The following is a 26,465-nucleotide window of genomic DNA, read 5'->3' as shown; positions in this document are numbered from 1 at the left end:
TTTCTTTATTTTACAAAAGCACAAGGTTTTGTTGTTACACATATAAAAGAAGACCCTTTATAGTCTCTAATGATGTCTTACACTTATCTGTATGCCCCAAAATTACAGAGTATTTGAAGTTGTTTCTGCTGTAATGAAGAAAATATCCAGCAGGACACGCCGGCGCGTAAGTCGACCCCAGAGGGTTAACATTCTGCATACTCCCCTTGTCCTAAGGGTAAAAAATTACCCACCTTCACCAAACCCCTAAAATAAAGCAGCTTAATTGAATTTTAAACCCCAAATCTAGTTTGCATGAAGAAACAACCTGTCATTCATCACAAACTTTGTGAATATGTGGGTTTTACCTCTTCACACTGCAGAAAGACATTTAATCAGTGAGGTTTATTATTATTATTGCATAGGTGCATAGGTGTAAACATTAATTGTTTAGCAAGAGATAGCACTTGTATAGCCTAAGAAAGTAGCATAAATGTGCAGAAAGAAAAAACACCCTCTTGTTCCGCTTATTAGGCATCCAGGTAGGGTTGATCTTGTTCCATATCACGAAGGCATTGTATGAGGACACATCAATGATGTTATGGAAGGTGACCAGGGGCCAGCGGGCAGTCATCCTCCTGCTGCAAGTTCCAATCACCTTGTCCAGGTTGTCCATACATCCTTTGTTGTGATTGTAGTCAAGGACGATGGCTGGCTTCCTGTCCTCATGATCACTGATCTCGGCCGTTTTATGCAGTGTGCTCAGGAGGACCACATTCTTATTCCTCTTTGGAAGGTAAGAAACTAGAGTGGTGGTGGGGGTGAAGGCAAACTTTGATGAGAAGGCCTCTCTCCCCTTTGTTGTGAGGAGTGCAGGAGGGAGCTCAGACTTGTTCTTTCTAACTGTTCCAACCATGGTGATCTTCCTATTCATGAGCTGCTGGCTGAGTTCATAAGAGGTGAAGAAATTGTCACACGTGACATTGTGCTCCCTCAGTCCATATGTCACATCAAGCACAACCCGCATCCTCTGGTTCTTCTCCGGGCCTCCACTGGTCGTCTTCCCTGTGTAGACTTGCATTGTAGAATGTTGAGGCGATGTCCTGGGCATGGGCAACTGCATGTCTTGTGGGCCCTGGGGTCATCCTTATGACATTTTGTGCTGCCATCCTGCCCTGGTTGTCATATGCTGACAAGGACCATGTTATTTTTCTGTTCTTTGACAAAAATGTCTCTCTTTCAGCTTGGGGGATTTCCTTTTCATCCGAAGATGATGCATCGTGCTCTAGGTTGTATTCTTTCCCATCTTCTTCTTCAGATACCTCCTCCTCTTCTAAATCATTGTTCTCTTGTTCCTCCTGGACATCTGAAAAAATTTGATCTACGACCTGTTGGGCTTAAAATGTGCACTTTTGGCTTCAGCAAAGAGAGAACTGGGGGTACCGTCATTTGCAGCACAATTATAGCCGCTGACTGCATTCCCCATTAGAAAACAATGCTTTCAAGAAATTTTTATTTTGTCTGTGAACTTGAGTCATGTGTGGGGTCGTGGAGGGGAGATGCTGCACATGCACAAGGAAGTTTTAGTTTTGTCTGAGTTCAATCAGTACCCTAAGACAATCTTTGTACCCTGTTGGTGTACAGCTTTAATAGAATTATGAAAAAAGGCAATGTTTCACTTTTTTTAATTTTGGGGTCACTAATAACAAAAAAAAGTTATCAAATTTCAAGTTGAAAAAAACAAAAACAATTTAGCTGGTTTTCTCTGCTGGTAAACATATTGTCAGGTCATTATTGATCCTTAGGACAACACAAGGGATAAGAACATGAAAACATCATGAGTAGGTCTTCAAGGAATCTGGGGTCGGATTCACAAACCATTCTTAAGAAGAAAATTCTTCTTAACTACAATTGTCTTCTTAATTTCTAATTTATAAAAAAGTTAATAATAACTTAATAAGCATTCAAACTCTTAAAAATCATATATATACAGGTGAAACTCGAAAAATTAGAATATCGTGCAAAAGTTCATTAATTTCAGTAATTCAACTTAAAAGGTGAAACTAATATATTATATAGACTCATTACAAGCAAAGTAAGATATTTCAAGCCTTTATTTGATATAATTTTGATGATTATGGCTTACAGCTTATGAAAACCCCAAATTCAGAATCTCAGAAAATTAGAATATTGTGAAAAGGTTCAGTATTGTAGGCTCAAAGTGTCACACTCTAATCAGCTAAACACCTGCAAAGGGTTCCTGAGCCTTTAAATGGTCTCTCAGTCTGGTTCAGTTGAATTCACAATCATGGGGAAGACTGCTGACCTGACAGTTGTGCAGAAAACTATCATTGACACCCTCCACAAGGAGGGAAAGCCTCAAAAGTTAATTGCAAAAGAAGTTGGATGTTCTCAAAGTGCTGTATCAAAGCACATTAATAGAAAGTTAAGTGGAAGGGAAAAGTGTGGAAGAAAAAGGTGCACAAGCAGCAGGGATGGCTGTAGCCTGGAGAGGATTGTCAGGAAAAGGCCATTCAAATGTGTGGGGAGCTTCACAAGGAGTGGACTGAGGCTGGAGTTACTGCATCAAGAGCCACCACACACAGATGGGTCCTGGACATGGGCTTCAAATGTCAAACGTCTTACCTGGGCTAAAGAAAAAAAGAACTGGTCTGTTGCTCAGTGGTCCAAAGTCCTCTTTTCTGATGAGAGCAAATTTTGCATCTCATTTGGAAACCAAGGTCCCAGAGTCTGGAGGAAGAATGGAGAGGCACACAATCCAAGATGCTTGAAGTCCAGTGTGAAGTTTCCACAGTCTGTGTTGGTTTGGGGAGCCATGCCATCGGCTGGTGTTGGTCCACTGTGCTTTATTAAGTCCAGAGTCAACGCAGCCATCTACCGGGACATTTTAGAGCACTTCATGCTTCCTTCAGCAGACAAGCTTTATGGAGATGCTGACTTCATTTTCCAGCAGGACTTGGCACCTGCCCACACTGCCAAAAGTACCAAAACCTGATTCAATGACCATGGTATTACTGTGCTTGATTGGCCAGCAAACTCGCCTGACCTGAACCCCATAGAGAATCTATGGGGCATTGCCAAGAGAAAGATGAGAGACATGAGACCAAACAATGCAGAAGAGCTGAAGGCCGCTATTGAAGCATCTTGGTCTTCCATAACACCTCAGCAGTGCCACAGGCTGATAGCATCCATGCCACGCCGCATTGAGGCAGTAATTAATGCAAAAGGGCCCAAACCAAGTACTGAGTACATATGCATGATTATACTTTTCAGAGGGCCGACATTTCTGTATTTAAAATCCTTTTTTATTATTGATTTCATGTAATATTCTAATTTTCTGAGATTCTGAATTTGGGGTTTTCATAAGCTGTAAGCCATAATCATCAAAATTATATCAAATAAAGGCTTGAAATATCTTACTTTGCTTGTAATGAGTCTATATAATATATTAGTTTCACCTTTTAAGTTGAATTACTGAAATTAATGAACTTTTGCACGATATTCTAATTTTTCGAGTTTCACCTGTATGTATATACATATATGTATTGTTTTAAGGATGTTCAGATATTTTCTTACAAGAAAACGAGACAAAAATACTGAGAAAGGTTGTAACAGAATACACTGACAGTATTACTCTTATTGGTAGTTCATAGTTTAATAAAAAATATTTTATAAACATGCAAGAAGCAGGGGGATTTTGTTTGGCTTGGATTTGTACATCTGAATGGCAGTTTTCTGCTGAGAGTTATGAGGGCTCATATTGTGGTCCTGCCAATAAGAGTGCAGTGCTCTCTCAGCTCTGGCACAGTTGACACATTTTGCCATATTTAATTAAATTCTGCAGTTTTTCACCCACAATAAGCAAAATGTGGAAAAAAGTGTGCAGATTCTGTTTGCGCTAACACGTGTCCCTCCAAGTCCTATAGTTGAGTTTACTTTTTGCAGAACATACGTTATATTTCAAATGAGAAAACTCATGCCTGGTTTTATGAAAATGTTCATGGGTATAATGTAAAAATTACTTCCTTTGTCCTCTTTCTGTCTTGGGATTTATGAATGTTACTGAGGCAGTGTGTCTCAAGGCAAGCCTGAGTCAAACACAGCTTAATAAACATACAAAAAAAATGAATGCAAATTAAAAAAACAAAACCAAAAAAAAATTGTGAGGATTTTGTTTTAGGGTATAATCGAGGGATAAAAAATATCATTAGCTGTGTATTAAAATAAGAGAAGTCGCACATGTGTGTGTGTGTGTGTGTGTGTGTGTGTGTGTGTGTGTGTGTGTGTGTGTGTGTGTGTGTGGAAGAGTCTCACTAGTTTTGTGCTGACACTGCTGTCAGTCAGAGAGTAATTGACAGAATGGGATTGTCAGGCTCAACGACAGCACTGGAGTCGATTGTTCTTCTGAGGTAGTACTATGAAGAATAAGTCAATGTTCTTGCCCACCCCCTTTCTGTCTCTCTATCTCTCTCTCTCTCTCTCTCTCTCTGGCTTGTTTCCAGCTCAGAATTACTTGCTTTTTTCCCTAAGCCAAATTTGTTTGGACAAATCATTGCCACAAGGGTGACGACTATCCCAAAAGCCCTTTGTAAAACTTTTATTAACATCCATTCTCATTGGTGCACTCATAATGGTTGGTTACTTTTCCAATCAAGGCACAGCATGTGCATACCTGCCCGTTTAAGTGCAGTGCTAGAAACCAGATGTTTTGTCTCCAGAGAACATTTCAATTATCTCATTGTTTCTACTGGCCAGTGTGTTGTACGCTGATTGTAAAAAAATAAAATACAAAATATATGTATATATATATATATATATATATATATATATATATATATATATATATATATATATATATATATATATATAAATGGTTGACATTTGTATTTATTTTTATTTATATAAATAAAAAATAAAAAAAATGTCAACCATCCAATCTATTTCAAGCATAGTTACAACTTGAATTGTCTTGTCCTGTACCTGTCTGCTACATTGAAATCAGTCTTCCTGCAATGTGCTTCACCAGCCTCATTCTTGGGGGTTATACCCTTGGTTTCCCTTTTTTCCCAATTCCTCTCAAATAAAACTGATCAGCAGCAGGCCCAGTTGGAATTTGTGTATGCAGACTTCTGCAGAAAACTAGGCATATTTCCACAAATTTCCACAAGAACATTTAACCGTTCTGTGCTCTTGCAAGTTATTTTTGATGTGTGGCTATGCAGACATGTTGAAACAGTGTGACTCCCTGTGCTGCATCTTTGAGATGCTGTCATTATATTCCCAGTGGCCAATTCAGTGACTCATTCATCATGTTCTGTGACTCAGCTCTCAGCATAGATGCCCCCATTGTAAAACACCTCATGGAGACACAGGTCAAAAGGAGGCTGACAAGATTGGTAACATCAAGGAAAATTTGTCTGCTTTAAGATGATCCCCTTTTGGGTTAGAATAAAGATGCTCTGTGTGTGTTTGTATGCGGTTTGTAGTACAATAATGTCTACACTTATTCTCTGTGATGGACCAGGCAGATTAAAGGGGAGGTCAGCAGCAGATAATGTCTGTTTCTAGTGAGGGGAAGAGAAACCCTCTGGCATCGAATTTCAAAACACTCAAGCACACAGGGAAGTTTGATGCAGTTTGAGCAATCAGTAACTGTCCCAAACAAGCTGCTGTAGAAAGAGACATCGACACACATCACCACAGCCCCAAACACATCACACATCACATCACACCCTACACCCCCACAAGCAACTTTTCACCAGGGCTGATTAACAACTTTTCTCCAGGGCTGATTTTTGTTTCCAGTCTGCCCCTGATCACTTCCAAGATAAAATTTACTTCAGTCGGTGAGACCATTTTACAACAACCCAAGGTTATAGCTGGACCTCCAGCCTGGCCAAGATGTTAAGGCTGTCAGGTTTAATGGTTTTTGAGGGGTTTAGGGCCCTTTTCAGTTGAGCGGGTTGGGAGATCTGCTGGCTGACATGCTAAACGTGCTAAATACCTGCTTGGTCATGTTGGGAAACTAGCTGAACCCTATAAAGCCTGGAATATAAAATAATTGTCAGAAAATTATTTACTTTTATTTATTTATTATGGAGCAATTTTGTTTTACCTAAAAAAAGCTTGACTATGATCATGTTGATGATGTAGAGCCTTTAGAAAATAATGTATAAGATATGATTAAAGGCATGGCTTTATAGTTTTGAAGAAGCTAAGACCAGCAAACCATCTTTTTGTTGTTGTGGTTGTTTTGTTTTTTTCTGCAGGGAAAAAACCCACCACTTTAGTTCCTTCAGTACACTTCAATACACATGGTCAGTTAATGATGAACAACATTGTGCTTTGGGTCTGGTTTGTACTATGCCTTTGTGTGTGTGAGGAGCAGAGTGATGAATGTAGGTGTCTCTCTGTGTTGTGTAGGGCAGGTCTGCAAAACTGCTGTTCACCGACATGGTAAATGTATGTAAGCTAAACCTGGTGCTGCTGGTGGAATCTCACAGCAAGGCCAAATTCATATGAATTACTAATGAGCCATAGGACCTGAAACACAACTCATGGGATAAGAAAACATACTGGAGTGCACATATGCCTACACATACTTGCACACAGGCTGAAGAATGCTAAACCTGTGTCTTTAAATGGGCCATATCAAGAAAAATAATCCATGTGAATGTTGGCCCCCAACTGACCCAGACCATGTATTAACAACTGTACAGTACTGCTGCCAAAGTAGCTTGTGCAGAAATCTTCATGGTATTACCATCACAACCAGCACATTAATATATGACCAATGTTTACATATCAACTGTTTTTCAATGTTCAGCAAATTGCTGAACATTGAAATAATATGAATTGTACAGATACTGAAACTAGCCAATATAGAAGTCTTAAAGGAACAGTTGCAAAAACTGACAGTTTACGTAAATCTAGACAGCTTTGAAAAACAGCTTACACGAGCCTTAGATGATTTGCTGGTTTTGCTGGTCTCCCAAACCTGTGTTAAGCTGGTGTAGCTGGTTGTCTCCTAGCCTGACTGGCTGAAAAGTGCCTCAACCACCTCTCAAACCATCAAACAGGACCTGCCTTATCTGCTTGATTGCCAGACTACAGAATGTAGAGTATGACCCTGTTGTATAATGAAAATGTGGCAAAAATAATAGTCAGACTGCACTTTTAAACAACAGACTAATTGTCTGTGTTTGTTTCTTCTTCTCAGGATAGTGGAATACTCTCTTGATCTCCAGAACATCAACTTCTCTGCCATCAGAACAGTGCGTGTGCTCAGACCTCTCAAAGCTATCAACAGAGTACCCAGTGAGTGCACATAATGTTCTTTGCATCAATGTCTTTGCTATGTGTACGTGCGTGTGATGGCAATGAGAACTGATCTTCTAATTTCAGGTAATAAGCATGCTCAATTGCATGCTCTAGTTGTTTTAAAGGCATATTTTACTCCCAAATGTTCTGAACACAAAAGGAAATGTTCAACAGAATGTTAACCTCAGTTCCATTCACTTTAATTGTATGGAGAGAAAAAATAAGATTTTTACTGAGACTAAAATAAATGCCTAACATCTCCTTTTGAGTTCCACAGACGAAAGTCATATGGGTTTGGAACAAGGAATGCTGAATAACATTTTTTATGTGAACTCCCTTTTGTGCCAAGCACCAACAACTTTCATGTGTCAGCGCCAAACCTTTCCCTATCAAACCCAGAGCAGTGTGTGGCGTAGCCTTGTTTTTGGCATCCAGGTTTTCCAGAACAGCAGAGCTGGAATGAATCAGAGAGGATTTATGAGCTATTGCTTCTCTGCCACCACCATTAGCAGAGCCAGATATATCCCCTCCTGTAATTGGGTAGAAAATCAGTTGTCCTTGATAAAAAAAATGTCATAATTCATGTTCCTCTATCTCACGTTTACGCCTTTCCAAACACTGTGGCCTTTCTTTGAGCTTCCATAAGAAGCCGGGATTTATCAATATTTCAGTGCCCATGGCCATGGCAATGGTGTAACGCATGAGTATGAATGTTAACTGAATTAGCTTGTATTTGATTTTGCTGCCCGAAGACTTGATGAAGAGATAGAGGAGTATTCTAGGGGAGGGTTTTGAGAAAATTTTGTAGAATGTAGTGTAAGTCTTTGTGTGTTCATGTGTCTGTATGTGAAAAAGCATTCTTAGCAGATTTTTTAAGACACACATTGGAAGTAGCTAGTAACTAGATAAGTGACTTGAGTATCTGTAAAGTGCATAAAAAATAGAAACGGAGCAGCAGACACCTGAACGCGCATCGCATCAACGGTTGCTTCCAGTACAGACAGCTCCATAGATCATGATGGAAGAGATCTAGTTTTGTTAAGTGTGTAATAAACTATGTGGAATATATTAGTATATAGTTTAATAATACTTTAAGAGAATTAAGTGAAACATTAAAGACCAAATCAAAATGCAGAAAGTAAAAGTGAATTTGCGGGCCGGGTTTGAGGATCAACTATAAACACTCACGGGGGCCGTATGAAACTTTATTAGCATTATTATTGACAGCATGTGAAAGGAGAGATGGCGAGGAGGTGCATTTTTGGTTGTGACACTCACGGAACACTTTTTACCATTCGAACCCTCCGCATGTAACGGCTCAAACATGTAAGGTCTGATTACCCCCGTGACGAAATGATCCTCCGTGTGTTCCTGTTCTTCTTCATCTTCCTCCTCCTCCTGCTGCAGGAAGGGGACTGCTGGCGGTGTTTCAGGCGGCGAGTAATCCTCAACAACCGATTGTAAACTTGCGTTAATATCTGCCTCCATTTCTGAATGAAACACCTACTTTTTTTAGATCCAATCAGGAGCTAGTTGGAAAAAAAGCCACGCCCACTATTTTGCCTCATTTAGTATTCCGTTTTTCTCGGAAATACGTCACAACACTGGAGAAAAGTCGTTTGCAACTTCCGGTTCATGGGGACTTTAATGTAACGGTAAGACGTTATTTAAATATATTCATATATTTAACTCTATTCATATACTATACAAACTATATATTAGCTGACAAGCACAAAGCATGTCAAACATGTAAAAAAAAAATAATTTTCAATGAAGTTCACCTGGGCAAAGCAGGAAGGCTAAAAAGTTTTGGAGGCAATCAAACAAAATATTATAATGTGCACTTTTGTGTGTGTGTGTGTGTGTGTGCATATATATATATATATATATATTTATATATACACACACAAATTATGAATTGTTCATCTGGCCCTTGCTCAAGAAAACCACCTGGCTAGTGGCCCCCGGGTAATCTGAGTTTGGGACCCCTGATTTAGACATAATTGATTATGTTTATTTAGCTGTTTTCCTCTTGGCTGGCCCCCAAAGTGATTTCAGGTTTTACTAACCTTGTAGGGACATTTGGTCACCACATACTATGCATAAAAACATTCTCTCTCTCTTCCACATTCATATATTCATACAGAAACAAATTTAATCCAAATATGTACCACAAACTAAAGTTGTATGCGTGTCCTGTACGATTGTAATGACAATCCATTTGTGTGGTAGTTCATCCAAAAATGAATATGTCTAATCATCATTTACTTCATGTTGTATCAAACTAGGGTCTTAAGTGAACTTTTTTGTTTATTTTTTGTCCATTAAGGGACATAAGTTTTCCCTAGGATTAGATTTTTTTAAGGGCATTTTATACTTTTTATGGGGCTTTTGTTTTTCCTAATCAAGTAAAAAATAAATAAATAAGGTGTCATCTTTTTTTGTCAAATAATTAAAATCGATGATTTCCCTATCCGCACACACTGCAGTAATCGTATAATGCTGTTCTCCAATCAGAATGGACACACACCCTACATTCATTCCCAGGAGTGCTTCACAAACACACACTCACTTAGACTCATACAAACACGCAAACATTTTGCAATCCCACTGATGCAGAAAAAACCCCACTTAAAATAAGTTTTGACAAGCTCTCAAGAGTTGGTACTGGATGGTCTTTCAGTGACACTAGTCTTTTTTTTAAATACCAACACAGATTGTTATATATATACAGTAAATACAATATAAGTTAGGCATTTGGCAATGCATTTAACTTCAGTAATGTGACAGACAAAACATTGAACAGGAAATATATTGTGTGGAACTTCGATTTAATTTAATTGGATGGGGACAATTAAGGCTATGATGCAATTGGTTCGTTTTATTTTTCCCCACCCACACAGCCTTGATGACACCATCAGAGAGGAAACATTGTTTTTGAGTAGAAAAAGTTATTACATTTTGCTAAAAGGTTGTGAAAAAATTTATTTTCTTCAAAATAAAATACAGAGATGTATTATGCAAAAATAAGATTATCTGATAAGAAACATATTGTAAGACGTAGTAAAAAAGCACCAGTTTTGATAAGTGATTGTGTGTTTTTTGTATTTTTATAGGTATGCGGATCCTTGTGAACCTGCTGCTGGACACTCTGCCCATGCTGGGAAACGTGCTCCTGCTGTGTTTCTTTGTCTTCTTCATTTTTGGCATCATTGGAGTGCAGTTGTGGGCTGGCCTATTGAGAAATCGATGTTATCCTGAGGAGAACTTCACCCTGTGAGTACCGGTAACAGATGGGGTCAAGGAAGTGAGAAAGAGAGGCACTGAATGGTCATTAAGTCTTAGCCTTAGACGACACACCCACAGACTGCTGACAGTTTGTTCACTGATCGTCTGATGCATATTGCACACATAAATGGCAAGTACTTTCTTGATCTGGCAAGCTCAACCTGTATTTTAAGCAGGAACGCAGCAAGTGAAAGCGCAATTACTTCTAAGAGGCTTTGTACTGTATAAGACACAAATAATTAATCCACCTTAGAGACATTGAAACTGGTGTAGCAGATTCATAGGTTTGGCAATGCTTAAAATGTGATCAAATTATAATATCATAATGAACTGCTTAGTGTGGAGTCATAAAGAATCTTTCACATTGATCCTTGTACAGTGAAAGTCAGAAATTTCAATGGAAATCCACATGATCAGGGATTTTGCATGTATTTTGTGTGGGGATCAAGTTTGTTGAACTTTGGTAAACACACAAATTAGCAGCATTGACCAAAAGGAAAATATCTACACAGAATATTCACAATTGATGGAAAATTGTTTAAGTGGGGAGTTTCTTTATAACTTAACTTTCCCAAGTGCAGCACAAAAAATAGGTTGCTTACAAGTAGTGTTTGTGGGTTTCACACTCACTTATCTGCCCACAGCTGCAGAATTGGTTTAATACAAGTTAATCTCAATCGATATATTTTTTGGCATTTGAGACACTAACTACAGAAGTGAATGGGGCCAATCCGTTAACATTAAAATACTCATTGTTTCAAAAGTATAGCCACAAAACTTAAACAATACGTGTGTTAACAAGGTTTTAGTGTGATAAAATTGCATACACCTTTGCTGTGTAAAGTTATATGCAATTTTGCAACCTTGTTGCCATGACGACATAATAGTATAAGACCCCAAACCCATAAATGACCATAAAACTACTATTTAAACAACTTTACTGCTAAAAATGAATGTACAGTAATTGCTTCTGTTTCCAAAAATGAGCTCCATTCACTTCCACTGTTTAAGTGCCTCACTGTAACCTCAATTCTTGCTTTTTTTAAAAGGAAAGAATATTCCTTTAGCGTACAGTATGTATTGTGATGTGTATTGTACCATGAGGTAGTTGTCGAGACCGAGACCTGGTGTTTAATTGACAATTAAAGATAGTTGATTGTTACAATGAGTGGTTATGAGAATAAAGCTTATCACTGGATTTGGCCAAATTTGCCTAGTTAGCAAATTTTCAAGAACAAGCTACAAAAATGGACCAGACATGACAATTCCGTGCAGAATTCAAATTTTGGATTAATTAAGATGTCAGTTTTGGTATACAAGTTTAAACAGGTTGAATTTAGGGGAATGGATCCATGGAAGATTCATTTCAGTATGTCTGATCAAAGTCACAATATCATCAGATTGGACTTGTATTTAAATTGTCCTCTGTCTTCTCCGAGAAGGTATGGCTGTATAATTTTTAAGCCATGTGTTTTGATAGGTCATTTTAGTATTGCATAGAGGATCAGTAAACAAATTATCCATTCCACTTCATGCAACCCTTACCATTTATTTGTAGACAACCTTGTTCTCTTCCATTCCAGTCCAATGGATTTTAAGTGTTCTATGTAAACTCGCCAGTCCTTCACATATCTTCTCACATTTCCCCTCTGCATATTTCTTTCTGTTTAATCTCTTATCTCATCTTTTTTGTTTTTACTGTCTACCTGCCACTAAAAATGCAAATGCAGTTCCACCCAGTCGATGGCTCCAGTTGATTAAAACTCAGATTGGCGTCCACATTCATGAGTGGGTGTCTGCCTGAGGTTACCGTGCCAACCGTGGTCTGCCTGCCACTCACTGCTGTGTGATTGGATCTCAAAGCATTAACAGTGCATGGCTGTATCTAAAACAGCTAGTGTGTTTGTTTGTATGTGTGTGTGTGGGGGGGGTGTAAAGCAGCATCTGTGTTTGAAGATCTGATGAGGTCTGATTGTCATTTATTGTCTTGCAGTGAGTGTATTTACTGGCTGGCACCACAGACAGAGAATGATGAATTGTGTTTTGAAAAAAAGAGTCTATTATAGAGTCCTGATTCTGAATTGTACAATATGTTACACTCTTAAGATTTCCTTTTCTCTTTGCTCTCTACAAGAGAAAGTATTCTGGGCTGGATACTGAATATTTTCTCTTAAATGTATTCTGTAAAGTATTCTGAATACATCAAATAAAAAATAACATATTTACAATACAAGAATACTTTTTAGAATACATATTTACACTATAAAGGCAAGGCACAATTGGAGGAATTACATGTGATATGTCATTATTATCTTATCTGAATTGTTACACCTCCCCTTTTAACTTATCTTAGTGATTCTGAATAGCTAGTTTTTTTATTATAAGATTAGAGTTGGACACTAATATTTTTCTTTACGAAAGGCAGAAGAAAAACAGAAGGCAATTTGTGGTCAACTACAATATTTTAATGTTTAACAACATTTTAATATTTTTCTCAAACCATTATTTGATCGGAATGACACAGAATAATACATTTTGACACAAAATTTGAAATGCAATTAAACCGTATTCATTTTCGAGATGATAACTAGATGAGGTCATGTGACAACAATGTAGTATATTAATGATTTTTAACTAGACTTGCTTGGATATTTCCATATTTAGGCCAATATGTTCATTTTGTTCTCTATCTCTTTTATGAATGAATAAATGAATGTTGCATTTACTGTATGTAGCACTTTTTTGGACTCTACACACAAAGCGCTTTACACAGTGAACAGGGACTCTCCTTTATCACCACCAGTGTGCAGAATCCACCTGGATGATGCGACGGCAGCCATTGTGCGCCAGTATGCTCACCACACACCAGCTATTGGTGGTGAGGAGAGAATAGAGTTATAGAGCCAATTCATGGATGAGGATTATTAGGAGGCCATGATTAATGATTTTATTACCAACACCTTTATTTTGTGTACCTTGGATTCTTTTACTCATCCTTTGTTTTGTTTTTTAATTTATTTGTGCATCACTTTGTATGAGATGTTTTTTAAAAAGTGAGAAATAATATTAATGTCTGTATGTTACAACGTGTCACACTGAAATAGCCCCATACATTTTACAGTAGTTATTTACATGAGGCTTTTCTGTCGTCATTTGGAATTGATGTACTTCATGTCCTTTTCCCTCGTTCAGTCTTTGCAGTAGGCCTACTTTCTTATTTTTTACTTATTCACAGTAGCCTTTTATTGCCGTTACAATTTTGAAAGTTTCTGATGTGGACATGACTCACCAAATGCTTATCATGAGCCATTCATCTTTACGCCATCTTTACACAGAAGCCGCATCTGCAGCTGCATAAATATATTTACAATGCAACAATCACGGGAAACAATGTATCATGCGCGCAAATGTTCTATTTGTGGAAATGACGTTACCGACTGTATTGATCCTGCTACACAGCTGACAGTGCTCTGATTGTTTAGATGTGCCAGTGCAGTTGCCAGATATTAAATCCGGGAATGTTTATACATGAATAAGTCATTGCAGATCTGGGGATGAGAGAGTGAGTAGATGCGTTTGCAGCACACATCTGCACTGTTCAGAAAAACTGTTCAGAAAAACAATCAAGTTTCTCACTTGATTTACAATAATTTTTTTCTTTATGCCTTATTTTGTGGTCATTATGAGAGAAGTATTCTAACAAATTGTATTAAGTAACTGTATTCTGAATACAGGTGCTTGAAAATGTAACAGGGGCTGAATATAGTTACTTCATTTTTGTATTCTGAATACGTAACGACATGTATTCCATTACATCCCAACCCTGTATATGCCCAGCACATACACACAAAAAGGAAGTTAAAACAAAACATTTATGGGACCATATGCTGAAGAACACTAAGTACATACTTAAAGGGATTGTTTATCCAAAAATGAAAATTCTCTCAGCATTTACTCACCCTCATGCCATCCCAGATGTTTGACTTTCTTCAGCAGAACAAAAACAAAGATTTTTTGAAGAATATCTAAGCTCTGTAGGTCCACACAATGCAAGTGAATGGTGGCCAAAACTTTGAAGCTCAAAAAAGCACATGAAGACAGTATGAAACTAATCCAGATGACTCCAGTGGTTTCATTCATATATTCTGAAGTGACCTAATGTTTATGCTGACAAGATCTGCTTTTTGGAGCTTCAAAGGCCTGGCCAGCATTCACATGCATTGTATGGACCTACAGAGCTGAGACATTCTTCTAAAACTCTTCATTTGTGTTCAGCAGAAGAAAGAAAGTAATACGCATCTTAGATTGAATGAGGGTGAGTAAATGATAATAGATTGTGAACTGTTCCTTTAATACATATCCTAATCAGTTTAAATATAACATATTCTAATGTTTTAAGGAATGTTTCTACAGGGGTTTCAAACTATTTAATGTTAAATCTGAAGTTGGTCAATGGGCCTGTTTACATACATACACAACACTGATAACTATTGAAAATGTGCTTATTCCAAAAATTTGACAATGCAAGAAAATATGAAATTGACAGATACGTCATATGGGCCCACAGGGGCCAAACATGGGAAAGTTGCGGTGGTAGGTCCGACCCATCACGGAAGAGGAGTTTTTACAAACACAGCAACCGGGCAGAGAACACTCTGCGAAGGGAGACGTGGGTCTATTGAAACAGAGAAGGGAGACCGTATCTCGGAAAATACACACAGGAGGCCACTAGGGTAACCGAGACCTGTGGAGCACTTATCCAAGTACAGGGCCTGTCAGCATACGTACTGGGACTGACTACAGATTCCTCTGCTGAATTTGTGAGTCAGAGGGCTAGGAGGAAGAGCATCCAGGGTTCACAAGTCGGGAACACATATGGGAGAAAGAGAGCACGGTTTCACCTACCTTGGAGGGGAAAGGAGTTATGCACATGTGATACACCCGGCCAGCTGTCTGTGTAACGAAACGTACCTGCTCGTACCTGAAAGAACACTGGATGAGACCGGCTCAACCCGGAGATTGTAGAATCTCACGAAGGTATTGGGTGTTGCCCAGCCGCTGCCCTACAGATGTCCGCTAGAGAGGTGCCATTGGTCAGTGCTCATGAGAATGCCACACTTCTCGTGGAGTGTGCTCGTACCAGCAAGGGGGAAGGCACGGACTGGACCTGGTATGTTAGTGCTACGGCATCCACGATTCAGTGAGCAAGCCTCTGTTTGGAGACAGCATTCCCTTTCCGCTGTCCGCCAAAGCAGACATAGAGCTGCCCCTTGCATGTAGATGCGCAAAGCATGCACCGGACTCAGCAACAATTAGACTGGGTCTGCCTCCTCCAGGGGCAGCGCTTGAAGTTTCACCACCTGATCCCAAACGGGTTCATGGGAACCTTGGACATATAGTCCGGTCGGGGTCTCAGGATCACGTGAGAGTTACCCGGACCGAACTCTAGGCACTCTTCGCCGACAAAGAGTGCTTGCAGGTCCCCGACTCATTGAAGGAAGTGAGCGCAGTCAGGAGGGCGGTCTTCAGAGAGATGGCCTTTTACTCAGCTGAATCAATGGGCTCGAAGGGAGCTCTCCAAAGGCCCGAGAGGACCATGGAGAGGTCAATGGAGGGAAATATGTGCGGTTTCACCCTACTGGCACCTCTCAGGAACCTGATAATCAGGTCGTTCTTACCGAGGAACTTACCTTGGATGTCATCCTGATATGCTGCCAAGTCTAAATCCATGCCGAGAAAAGAGATGCTCTGAACCGGGGAGGGCTTGCTCTTTTCCCAGTTGACCCGAAGCCCTAGACAGCTGAGATGGGTGAGCACCAGGTCCCTGTGTGCGCACAGTAACTCTCGAGAGTGTGCAAGAATCAGCCAGTCATCGAGGTAGTTCAGTATGCGGACGCCCACTTCCCTGAACGTTGCAAGGGCTGCCACTGCGAACTTCGTGAAGACGCAAGGGGACAGGGATAAGCCAAAGGGGAGTACCTTGTACTGATACGTTCGGCCATTGAACGAGAACCGTTGTTAAGGGTCTGTGTCGAGGCAAATCGAGACATGGAAGTACACGTCCTTCAGGTCTACCCCTTTATGGCTACACATAAAAATGTGCTTCTGTGTCAGCATCTTGAACGGGAGTCTGTGCAAGGCCCTGTTCAGAATGTGCAGGTCCAAGATTGGCCACAGCAATACCTAGTGTTCCCACCTAGCGATCCCACCACGTTCCTGAGGCCTATGTCAACTGGACGCAGCTTCTCTTATCAAGTGCCGTCTGCTGTCCAGCCGGGATATCACCATTGTTCACCATCAATATCAGAGTCCATCAAGGGTCTGCCCTTTCACCACAGCTCTTTATCACCTGCATGGATACGGCGACGGCGGATTTGCAGATGCCATAACCTTGGTCCCTACTCTACGCTGATGACGTATTTCTCACTGACAGGTAATGGCAAGACCTCCAAGACCAAACACAGCACTGGAAAAATCGTCTGGATGTGAATGGCCTGTGACATACCACAAGACGGACTAAATAGAGTGTGGCCCTCAGACAGACGATACCATCAGGATTGATGGTAGAGACCTGAAGAAGGCCGCCCAATTCAAGTACCTCGGTTCCACCCTTTCGGCTGATGGCGACAGTCTTCCAGACGCAAGATCAAGAGTAAACGCTACCTGGCTGAAGCGGCACCGGGTAACTGCCGTACTCTATGATCGACTCATACCAAACCACCTCATGGTGAAGATCTACAAGACAGTCATCCGCCTAGTTGCCCTGTATGGTGGAGAGTGCTGACCCGCAACCACCAGGCATGAATGGGCCCTTCACGTTATGGAGATGCGCATGCTCAGGTGGACATTATGACTGACCCGATGGGACCAGGTGATGAATGAGGACGTCAGGAACATTGTGTGTGTGACACCGATCATGGACAAGATGAGGGAAGCAAACCTTCGATGGTACAAAGATATGGAAGGAAGATGTCAACGCCACTTCTGAAGATGCTTTCAATCGGAAAAAATGCACCCAGACCCTGCACCCACATGGGACAAATGCTAGGAAAGAAGTAGGATAGCGATGCCTAGTGTTGGTAGATTCAGCACTAATCTATTTCCTGTAGTAGAGCTGATCTGGAGGACTTGTTGTCAGATCTCAGATCTGTGCCAGACAACAACATTGTATCAAAAGATGCAGAGTATGGCGAAGAGAACATTGTGGTTGAGCCAACTGTTCAAAAACTTCCATATCATACTATATATGGTCAGATTTCCAGGCCTAATCCTAAGTATAATGGTTGAGTATACATATTGTGGAAAATTTGATGTAAAGAATGTTATTTTAAGAAGTAATTTGATTATTAAATAGTACTTTCAGTTTTGATTTCAGTTTTGCATCATATGGATATTATACAGAGGTTTGTAAAATTAAAGTGTTTTTTATTAGAGGGAGGTATAGAACTAAGGAAAGGGTATATAGATAACAGATGATGCTATGCATTTATTAAAGGATTAGTTCCCTCAGTGGTCCTTTTTATTGTGCATTACTTAACACACACCCCTATGGTAGCCCACAAACAGCTTGTCAGTCATTGAATTATCTCTATGTGTGAGAGCAGTCTTATTGGCAGTGGAATGGCATTTTGTGCCACAGTGGGTGTTAGCACTGTGTCATGCAGGGCTGTGCATCTTAGTGCGTTGCCATGCTGTGCCCAAGGCTTGGCACAAACATCATTCACAATCCAGCACTGCTTACAGAGCCCTGATGGGCCCACTGATTCTCTCTCTCTCACTCACTCACTCTCTCGCTCGTTCTCCCCATCAGTTGTTGTGGTATTTCTGAGCTCTTTAAAAAGGCAGTGTGGTCCAGTATGACAGTCATGTTGAAAATTAGGACTGACGTTTATAGGAGAGATCTCAGCAAGCACTGCACAGTGCCCACAGGGGTATTCATACATCTCTATGTTGGTTTGATGCATTGGCTCAATTTACCATATCACAGTGGCATTGATTAGTTTTGTGCCTGAGTGTATATGTGTGTGTGTGTGTGTGTGTGTGTGTGTGTGTGTGTGTGTGTAGGTGATTTGAAAAGTGCACACATGTCCTTGTGTATAACCATGCATGAGTAAATGTGTGTCATTACGGTGGGCCTTTAGGGGAGAATCTGCGTATGAATCTTCCATCGAAACAGGGGAGAATTACACCCTTGGGACGATGAACCAATTTTTTCTTGGTGCCCAATGCCTCCAACATGGGTGTCATGGGAGCTTTGTGTATGTATGTGTGTGTGTGTGTGTGTGTGTGTGTGTTTGTGTGTGTGCATTTAGATTAACTGTCTAGACTGCAAAGCAATAGAGGGATTGATTGGTCAGTGTGACTGTGGCTTGCAAGCTCATGTGTGCTCAGCGAAGTAATGGCTACACATAAATTGAAAGGATATGTGGTATGCGATGAATACTGTATTTTTTTTTGCAGTATGTGTGCAAATTGGTGCATATTTGTGAATACATGGATGTGTGTGTGTGTGTGTGTGTGTGTGTGTGTGTGTGTGTGTGTGTGTGTGTGTGTTAGTGTCAGATAAACATGACATATGTGTGAAAGAGAGGTGAGAGAAGGGAAAAGGGAGGGTATAGTCATTTCGGCCCTATTATGTGTATGAGAGGCTGAGTGGTTGATGGAAATAGGGGCAGGATGCCCTCAAATGAATGGCCCAGAGAAAGGGTCTCCACACACAACCCACACACACAAACTCAGATCTCCTCTGATCCATGTGTTGACACATCTAGAGATGTCTTCAGCTATTCTACCATTCCTCTGTTCCAAACCTGTATGATTTTATTTCTTCTAAGGAATACAAAAGGAAATGTATCGCAGAATGTCCAAAATACTCCCTTCCATATATTGAAAGATGTGAAGCTTCAAAAAAGACAAAAAAGCTCCATGAAGGCATTATAAAATTATTTGTGCACTTCATTCCAAGTTTTCGGAAGACATATGAAAGATTTGTGTGAGAAACTAACTGAAAAATAAGTGATTATTCACTGAAAATCTTGATTGACTGCTGTGGATGTCATTTTCACTATACATAACTGAAATAACTTTCTTAGTGAGATATATGAGGCAAAAATGAGATGTTAGCCAGAATGATAACCTCAGTCCCTGTTCGCTGTCATTCTTTTATTTTATCTTTTCTCCTTGCTATGAATGTGAATGGTGACTGCGGCTAGCATTCTGCATATCTCCTTTTGTGTTCCATGGAATAAAGTAATATACTCTAGGTATGGAAAGACATGAGGATAAGTAAAAGGTGATAGAATTTTTTTTTTATGAACTATCCTTTTAAACACACAATTTTTAAGTGGCTTGACTTCTTCTCTCCTCTTGCCGTGTCAACAGCACATCTGGCCTCACACTCCCCACCCCATATTATCAGCCTGAGGAGGATGATGAGCGCCCCTTCATCTGCTCGCTGGCTCAAGATAATGGCATCATGTCCTGCAGCGATGTGCCCACTCGACGAGAGGGCGGACGGGAGTGCTGTCTAGATAAAGAGGACGCGCTGCACCGTCAGGCCCTGGGCCTTAGTGCGGAGCCGCTGGCCAACAGCAGTGCCTCTGCCATGGGGCTCTGTGTGAACTGGAACCAGTACTACACCCGCTGTCACACTGGATACACCAACCCACATAAAGGAGCCATCAACTTCGACAACATCGGCTATGCCTGGATTGTCATTTTTCAGGTATGCGGATGGGCTGGGAAATGCTCTCACTGTCCTTTTCTATCTGGCTTTTTTCACACTTCACAAAAAAATATCAGAATTTTGTTTTTTAAATCTGTCATTTTGCAAGTGGGTAAATCTGATCCATTTGTCAAGATATTGTAGTCGGCATTAATGTAAATGTGGCTACATTGGTTGTTAAAATAATAATTTTTTTAACAAACTGAAAACTAAGAGCGTGATACAACTATCTGAACAAAGCCTTTCTAAAAGTGTGTATTTGAATGTGGTCTGATCTGGTTTGTGCAGGTGATCACTCTGGAGGGCTGGGTGGAGATCATGTATTACGTCATGGATGCTCACTCCTTCTATAACTTTATCTACTTTATATTCCTCATCATCGTAAGTGTTTGTGTGTGTGTTTATGTGCATGTGTTCAGAGATAAAGGTGCATGTGTCCTAATTGTATATTGAGAATGTGTAGTCCATGATTTTATTCGCTATGTGAAGTCTGACAGGACTTGAAGTTTAGTGACATTTAACAGGGCCAGAGGGTGAACTGGATTTTTGGTCTCACTGGTCATCAAAAGGTCATTTCTCTCTCTCTCTCTCTCTCTCTCTCGGGCACAAACATTCAGCTGAACACATCACAACACTGAAACTATCAGCACACGGCCTACTAATTATTTACTTTTTCTATTCTAATAAAAAATCATCTGAAATGGGTATCCAGACACATATTTAAGCTCTGTTCACACTGACAGCATTTTTATCACTGGAGGTCGCCAGGTTGATGTACTGTTTGTCACTAGTAACTGTTCCTACTACTGGTTGCTCTGACTTTATGAGTAGGCTATGCAACAAGTCATAGCTTTTGAATCAGTATCTCTGCATGTACTGTATATGCAAATCATATAGTAATGTGAAATTACTCACAGTAAAATTAAAATGATAGTTAAAAAATGAATATTGTGTCATAATTTACTCACCCTCAAGGTTTTACTTCCTTCTCTGTAACACAAAAGGAGATGTACTGATGAATCACATTCCAACTTTTCAATGAAATGGCAGTGGATAGTGATTCACTTTTTTTAAGCTTCAAAATGGATGTAAAAATTCATGCTACTTGTGCATCATATTCCATGACATACGACAAACTGAAATTTAAGTAATTTTGTGTGGAAATCTTAACATCTTCTGCAAGCTCATGGGCATTAAGAGCATCGGGTTCACATGAGAACTGCCGTTGTTTGGTGCTTAAACCATGCACTCATGCCACAGAAATTGCCAACTAGCATCTAAAATACAAATAATTATTTACAATTCTTTTTGCACTTAAATCTGTTTTGTATACTATTCTGATGATAGTGAAACTTTGCAGTATGGCACATTTTGTACCACTGTCTCCTTAAGATGATTCGCTTATGTTTTCCTCTTTTGTAAGTCGCTTTGGATAAAAGTGTCTGCAAAATGAATAAATATAAATGTAAATGTAAATATGGTACATTGCCACTCGAGCTTAAATTCTTGAAGCCAAGGGTGAAAAAATTGCTGCTGTTGTTCCTTAGAGATACATATGGACTTTTTAAAGCTTTTATTGACAGGCCAGACTTAACTGAATCTGCAAGACTCCTGTTGATTCCCAGAGGGCTTCAATGAGGCAGATATTAGCTAAACAGCACATTTAGAGGTGGACAGACCCGCAGAGATCAATTAGGCAATGAGCAACATAGTAGAGAATCAATAGCTGGACACCAAAAAGTGAATTTATCTTTGCGTCAGCTTCATGTCTGCCAATGCTGTGAAGGAGCCAGTTCTAGGACTGCACCAGACCTGTTATTTGAATGGTAAGAACAGCAGTTAACGAGACAGCGCTGCAGTGAAGTAAAGATGAGCGAGAGCAAAAAGAAATGCCCCAAGGATAAATAGGAAAAGGATCTGAGACTATATGACAGCAGGAGACCAAAGGAATGAAAGAGGAAAGGAACAGATTTTGGGATGGGGATGTGGAGGTCAGAGAGTGGGGATGCCTGCCGATGTTTGCTGTAGTTCTGTGTGTGTTTTCTTTACCTTTCCCATTTCCTGTGTTTGAGTTGGTGTTAGACAACAAACAGACAACTGATCTGTTGGAGACTCAGAAAGCCACTTTCTGGGTTTCACTTTCACATTTAACCCAACAATTAGAAAGCATAGGAAAGTATTTTGGTGTAGGAAAATGTGGGTGTGTGTGTCTAGCTTATCACAGGGCCTAATCCTGTGTAGGTCATCGAAGTGGAATGAAGGTATTAGCATTTAATTAGAGCCCACCAGAATTGCCAACCCCTGCCACCATCTCAGCAGTCTTACACACTTCCTGACAGAGACCCTGCCACCATATATGTACACCCTGTTAAGCTATCATGTGATCCTTACCAGCATGCACCAGCACACAGCTTGTATAGTCAATGCTGATTTGTTGTCTGGTAGAAAGTCAGATATATAAGAGTTACAAAGTCCTCCATGTGGATGCAGACATCATTCTAGGCTAGAAATATATTTTAATGAAACGTAATGACAAAAAAACAAAACAAAATCCACACATTGTGTCAAAATGTGTTAAAACTTGAAAGGGATTGACTTAGACAGTTAGGAGTGACTGACACCAACTCCACCAACCCTTGTCAACAATTCTAGAGACAGTGTTCTGTATTTTACAACTTCAAAAGTGGCAACCCTGTAGCTTAAACAAATTGAAACATTCCAAAGGAAGAGCTAGCGGTAGGGCCACAGGATTACTGGCCCTAGCTGAAATCCCTTTGGCCCCTTAAGTTCCCATGTTCTTATTATTGTTTATGGAGAATATTGTTTATGGAGAACCTATTTCATAATCTCATTATTTAATTTAGTTGACTAATGTTAAAGTTTGCTACCTCGTCTTTCTTTAATTGATTTAAAGGAAAGTCTTTAATTCACTCCTTGCACCCCTCTGCACCCTAAAAGGTCCTAGATTTGAAACTAAAACATTAATATTTGTGAAACTGATCAACAACACATAAGATATTTTCCTCCAAAGTCAATTAAATGTGACTTTTGGTATGCATTAGATATTTATCTGTTGTATTCTGTATGATTTAACCCCCCCCTTCAAATCCCCTGGTGATAAACACTGTTTGAGGTCTTTTCAGTGTGTGTGTGTGTGTGTGTGAGTGCGAGTGTTTCCCATGGCACTTTTATTTACTTCTTTGTCGCCCTGCTCTGTTTGTAACCTGGCAACCACACAGCCAGCCGTCGCTACCTGTAGCGAGAGGGCCATAGTGTGCCGACAGTCCCCACACCCCGCTGTTGCACCTCTATTCACTTCTGTTCACTTCTATTGAACATCTGAGTAATTAATTCAGGCTGTTATTCTCTGTGCCCAGTTTTTCATCTTCTGCTGTTTTGTGATGGATAGGCAGAGAGATCAGAAATAATTTGATTAAGTATAATTTCTCTGATCACAATCAAAATATGAACAAATTTTGTTATAAATTTAATTTGCTGCTTTTGAGTTTCACTGCGGCACCTGCATTGATCCTTTTTGCACTGTCAGTAGAGATCTTAAGGTATTTGTTACGTCCCCAAAACGGCTCAAGGAATGAGGGGACACAACATAGAGTAATTTTTTAATATTCCCAGATTAATTATCCCTGTTAACGCCACTAAGATGCTGGAGCAACAAGACATGAAGACATAAGGAGGTTTAAATCAAGTAAATGAATATATTTATTCATTGCAACCACGTGCACAAAGGAGAGAGAGAAAAAACGAATCCAAATACCGTACCCAGGGAGTAGGAATCTGAACGGGGCTTAAAGCAAAGAAATAATCAAAACAAAACCCACGTTCTAACTACATTCCCGTTCCCACTAAACTACGACATCAAAGAAAGAAACAAAACAACATCGACGGCGGTGCAACACGCCCTCGCTAACCTACTCTACATAAAAACTCAAAACATACAAAAGTAGCACCCGCTCCTTACCTGTTGTATTAACAGAGTGCTTCCCTAGGTGTTGCATGAATGGAAGTCACGTGACATGCTTGCCTAATTACTACTTCCTGGCCGGTTGTAAAGCAATACAAAAGAAACAAAAAGAAGAAACATAAAGACTCAAGTTTCCAACGTAATCCAAAAAAAACGTTAACAAACTATTAACTCAAAATATAAGCTTTAGGTAACAAAACGAAAAGAAAACAAGACATGCCAACATCACAGCGTGACCCGAAACGAAAATGAACAGTTCCCTCCTTCTCCCTCTCTCTTCCGGTCCACGTCAATCTCTTATAGCAAGGACGCCCATTCCGGTGCGCGTCACAATGATTACGGACAGCCAACAGCACCGCCCTGAGAGATGATAGCAGAGAAAGTGAAAGCAAAGACAACAACAAAAGAACAACATATCCTCGGAGCACGTAACAGTATTATGAATGTTTTTTTGTTTTTTTTCATTGCGATGATGAATAGGTAAGTGAATTTTTAGGCAAAGATAAGAATTGTTCTCACCTCTTTTGCAAATTGATGGAAGAATAATGAAATGGCAGGCTCTGCCTAATGTTCTTTTTTGGACAGGCTGCCATAAGGTCACCCTGCCCCTCCATTGTAAGCACAGTATTAAATGAGAGCATAAATCATCACCTGTTAGCTTTCATCCAATTGTAACAGAGTTGAAGAATATTCAAGAATACCCTATGACTTCCCCCTCTCTACTCTTCCCTTTCCGTCTCACTTTATGTCTGACAATTGGGTACACACTCTTTCCAAAACTCCCTCCCAGTTTTATTTCTGAAACTCTTTAGATCCCAGAAATACACCTAATATGTGTATTACCCTTCTATTCCAAATTATGTTGTCTGGAAATTGTGGACAGGTTTCTAGGTCTCCTTGACCTGTCCTGAATGGCTCAGTCTTATCCCAGTTTACTTTTGCTGATGATACCCTTTCATATAAATCAAGAACTATAGACAAACTTTTACATCATTCTTGTCATTAACAAAAACTGTTACATCCTAAGCATAGACAGTAACTAGCCATTGAGTTCTGATACCATTATAGGTATTGACAAACCATTTAAAGTTATCCATATATTAATAAGTAATGGTTCAATGGCAACACTAAATAATTGTCCTGACAAAGGGAAACCTTGTCTAATTCCCCATAGAACTGAAATTGGCCGACTTAGACCACCTCCCACTTTAACCATGCATTAGGCTCCAGTATATAACAGTTGTATCCATTTAATAAAACCTTTACCAAAACCAAAATTATAAAGTAAATTAAAAAGATACTTGTGAATAACATGATCAAAAGATTTTTCTTGATCTAAACAAATTAATCCAAATTCTAAGACATCACTTACTAAGAACAGATTATCCACAATTGACATGTCTTGCATACAATATGTTTGATCTTCATGAACTATCATGTGTAGATATTTTTTAAGTCTATTTGCAAGATATTTAGATACGATTTTGCAATCTGTTGTCAACAAAGCAAAAGGTCTCCAGTTATTTAAGAGAGCCAAGTCTCCCCTTTTAGGCAACAAATACAATATAGCACGTTAACATTTAGTAGGTAAAAAACCTCATAGCTTTCACAAAAAAACTTCATAAAGGTCAAGTCCAATGTTTTTTTTTTTTTGTTTATCAAACCAGGGTAATTTCTTCTGAGCATTTCAGTCTCTATAGAGTATATGTCTCTTTCAAGAGCTTGAGTGGTTTTGCTTGCACTAGTAGTAGAACATGCTGTATATTTCTGACAAACCATTTTTATCTGAGATTTTCCAATTTCCCACCATTGTTTTAAATTTTCAAAATCAGTCTATTTTATATTCCAATGATTCCAGAAAGTCACAAAATGTTCACAAAAACGTGTCTTGCAACAATTTAGCATTAAAATGCCAATGGGAGGATTTTTTTGGGAACTGTGCCATATTTACTGAAATAAAAACCAAATGGTGATCAGAAAACCCCACAGAAGAAATGCAACAACCAGTAACCCTATTATTAAATACATAGAATCAGTCAAGCCGAGCAGCACTGATTATTTTTTCAGATATTTTAACCCAAGTGTATGGTCTCACTTTAGGATTTTTAACTCTCCACATATCCAAAGGTTCAGCCTCTTTAATTATTCTTG

At 39.6% G+C, this 26,465-nt stretch overlaps 1 protein-coding gene across 1 annotated transcript in view; it reads left to right on the top strand.

Annotated features, from left to right (window-relative positions):
- LOC127647520 (voltage-dependent T-type calcium channel subunit alpha-1I-like) overlaps positions 1 to 26,465 on the top strand; it is a 175,558-nt gene that overhangs the window by 36,328 nt on the left and 112,765 nt on the right. Inside the window, exons 3-6 of the mRNA XM_052131796.1 lie at positions 7,220 to 7,317; positions 10,437 to 10,596; positions 19,990 to 20,332; positions 20,621 to 20,713. Of these exons, the coding sequence (XP_051987756.1) occupies positions 7,220 to 7,317; positions 10,437 to 10,596; positions 19,990 to 20,332; positions 20,621 to 20,713 (694 nt within the window). The remainder of the gene's footprint in view (positions 1 to 7,219; positions 7,318 to 10,436; positions 10,597 to 19,989; positions 20,333 to 20,620; positions 20,714 to 26,465) is intronic.

The sequence above is a fragment of the Xyrauchen texanus genome, chromosome 8 (genome assembly GCF_025860055.1).
Source record: "Xyrauchen texanus isolate HMW12.3.18 chromosome 8, RBS_HiC_50CHRs, whole genome shotgun sequence".
Classification (NCBI taxonomy): Eukaryota; Metazoa; Chordata; class Actinopteri; order Cypriniformes; family Catostomidae; genus Xyrauchen; species Xyrauchen texanus.
The sequence above is the reverse complement of the archived record's forward strand: the minus strand, read 5'-3'. Positions and strand labels throughout refer to the sequence as shown.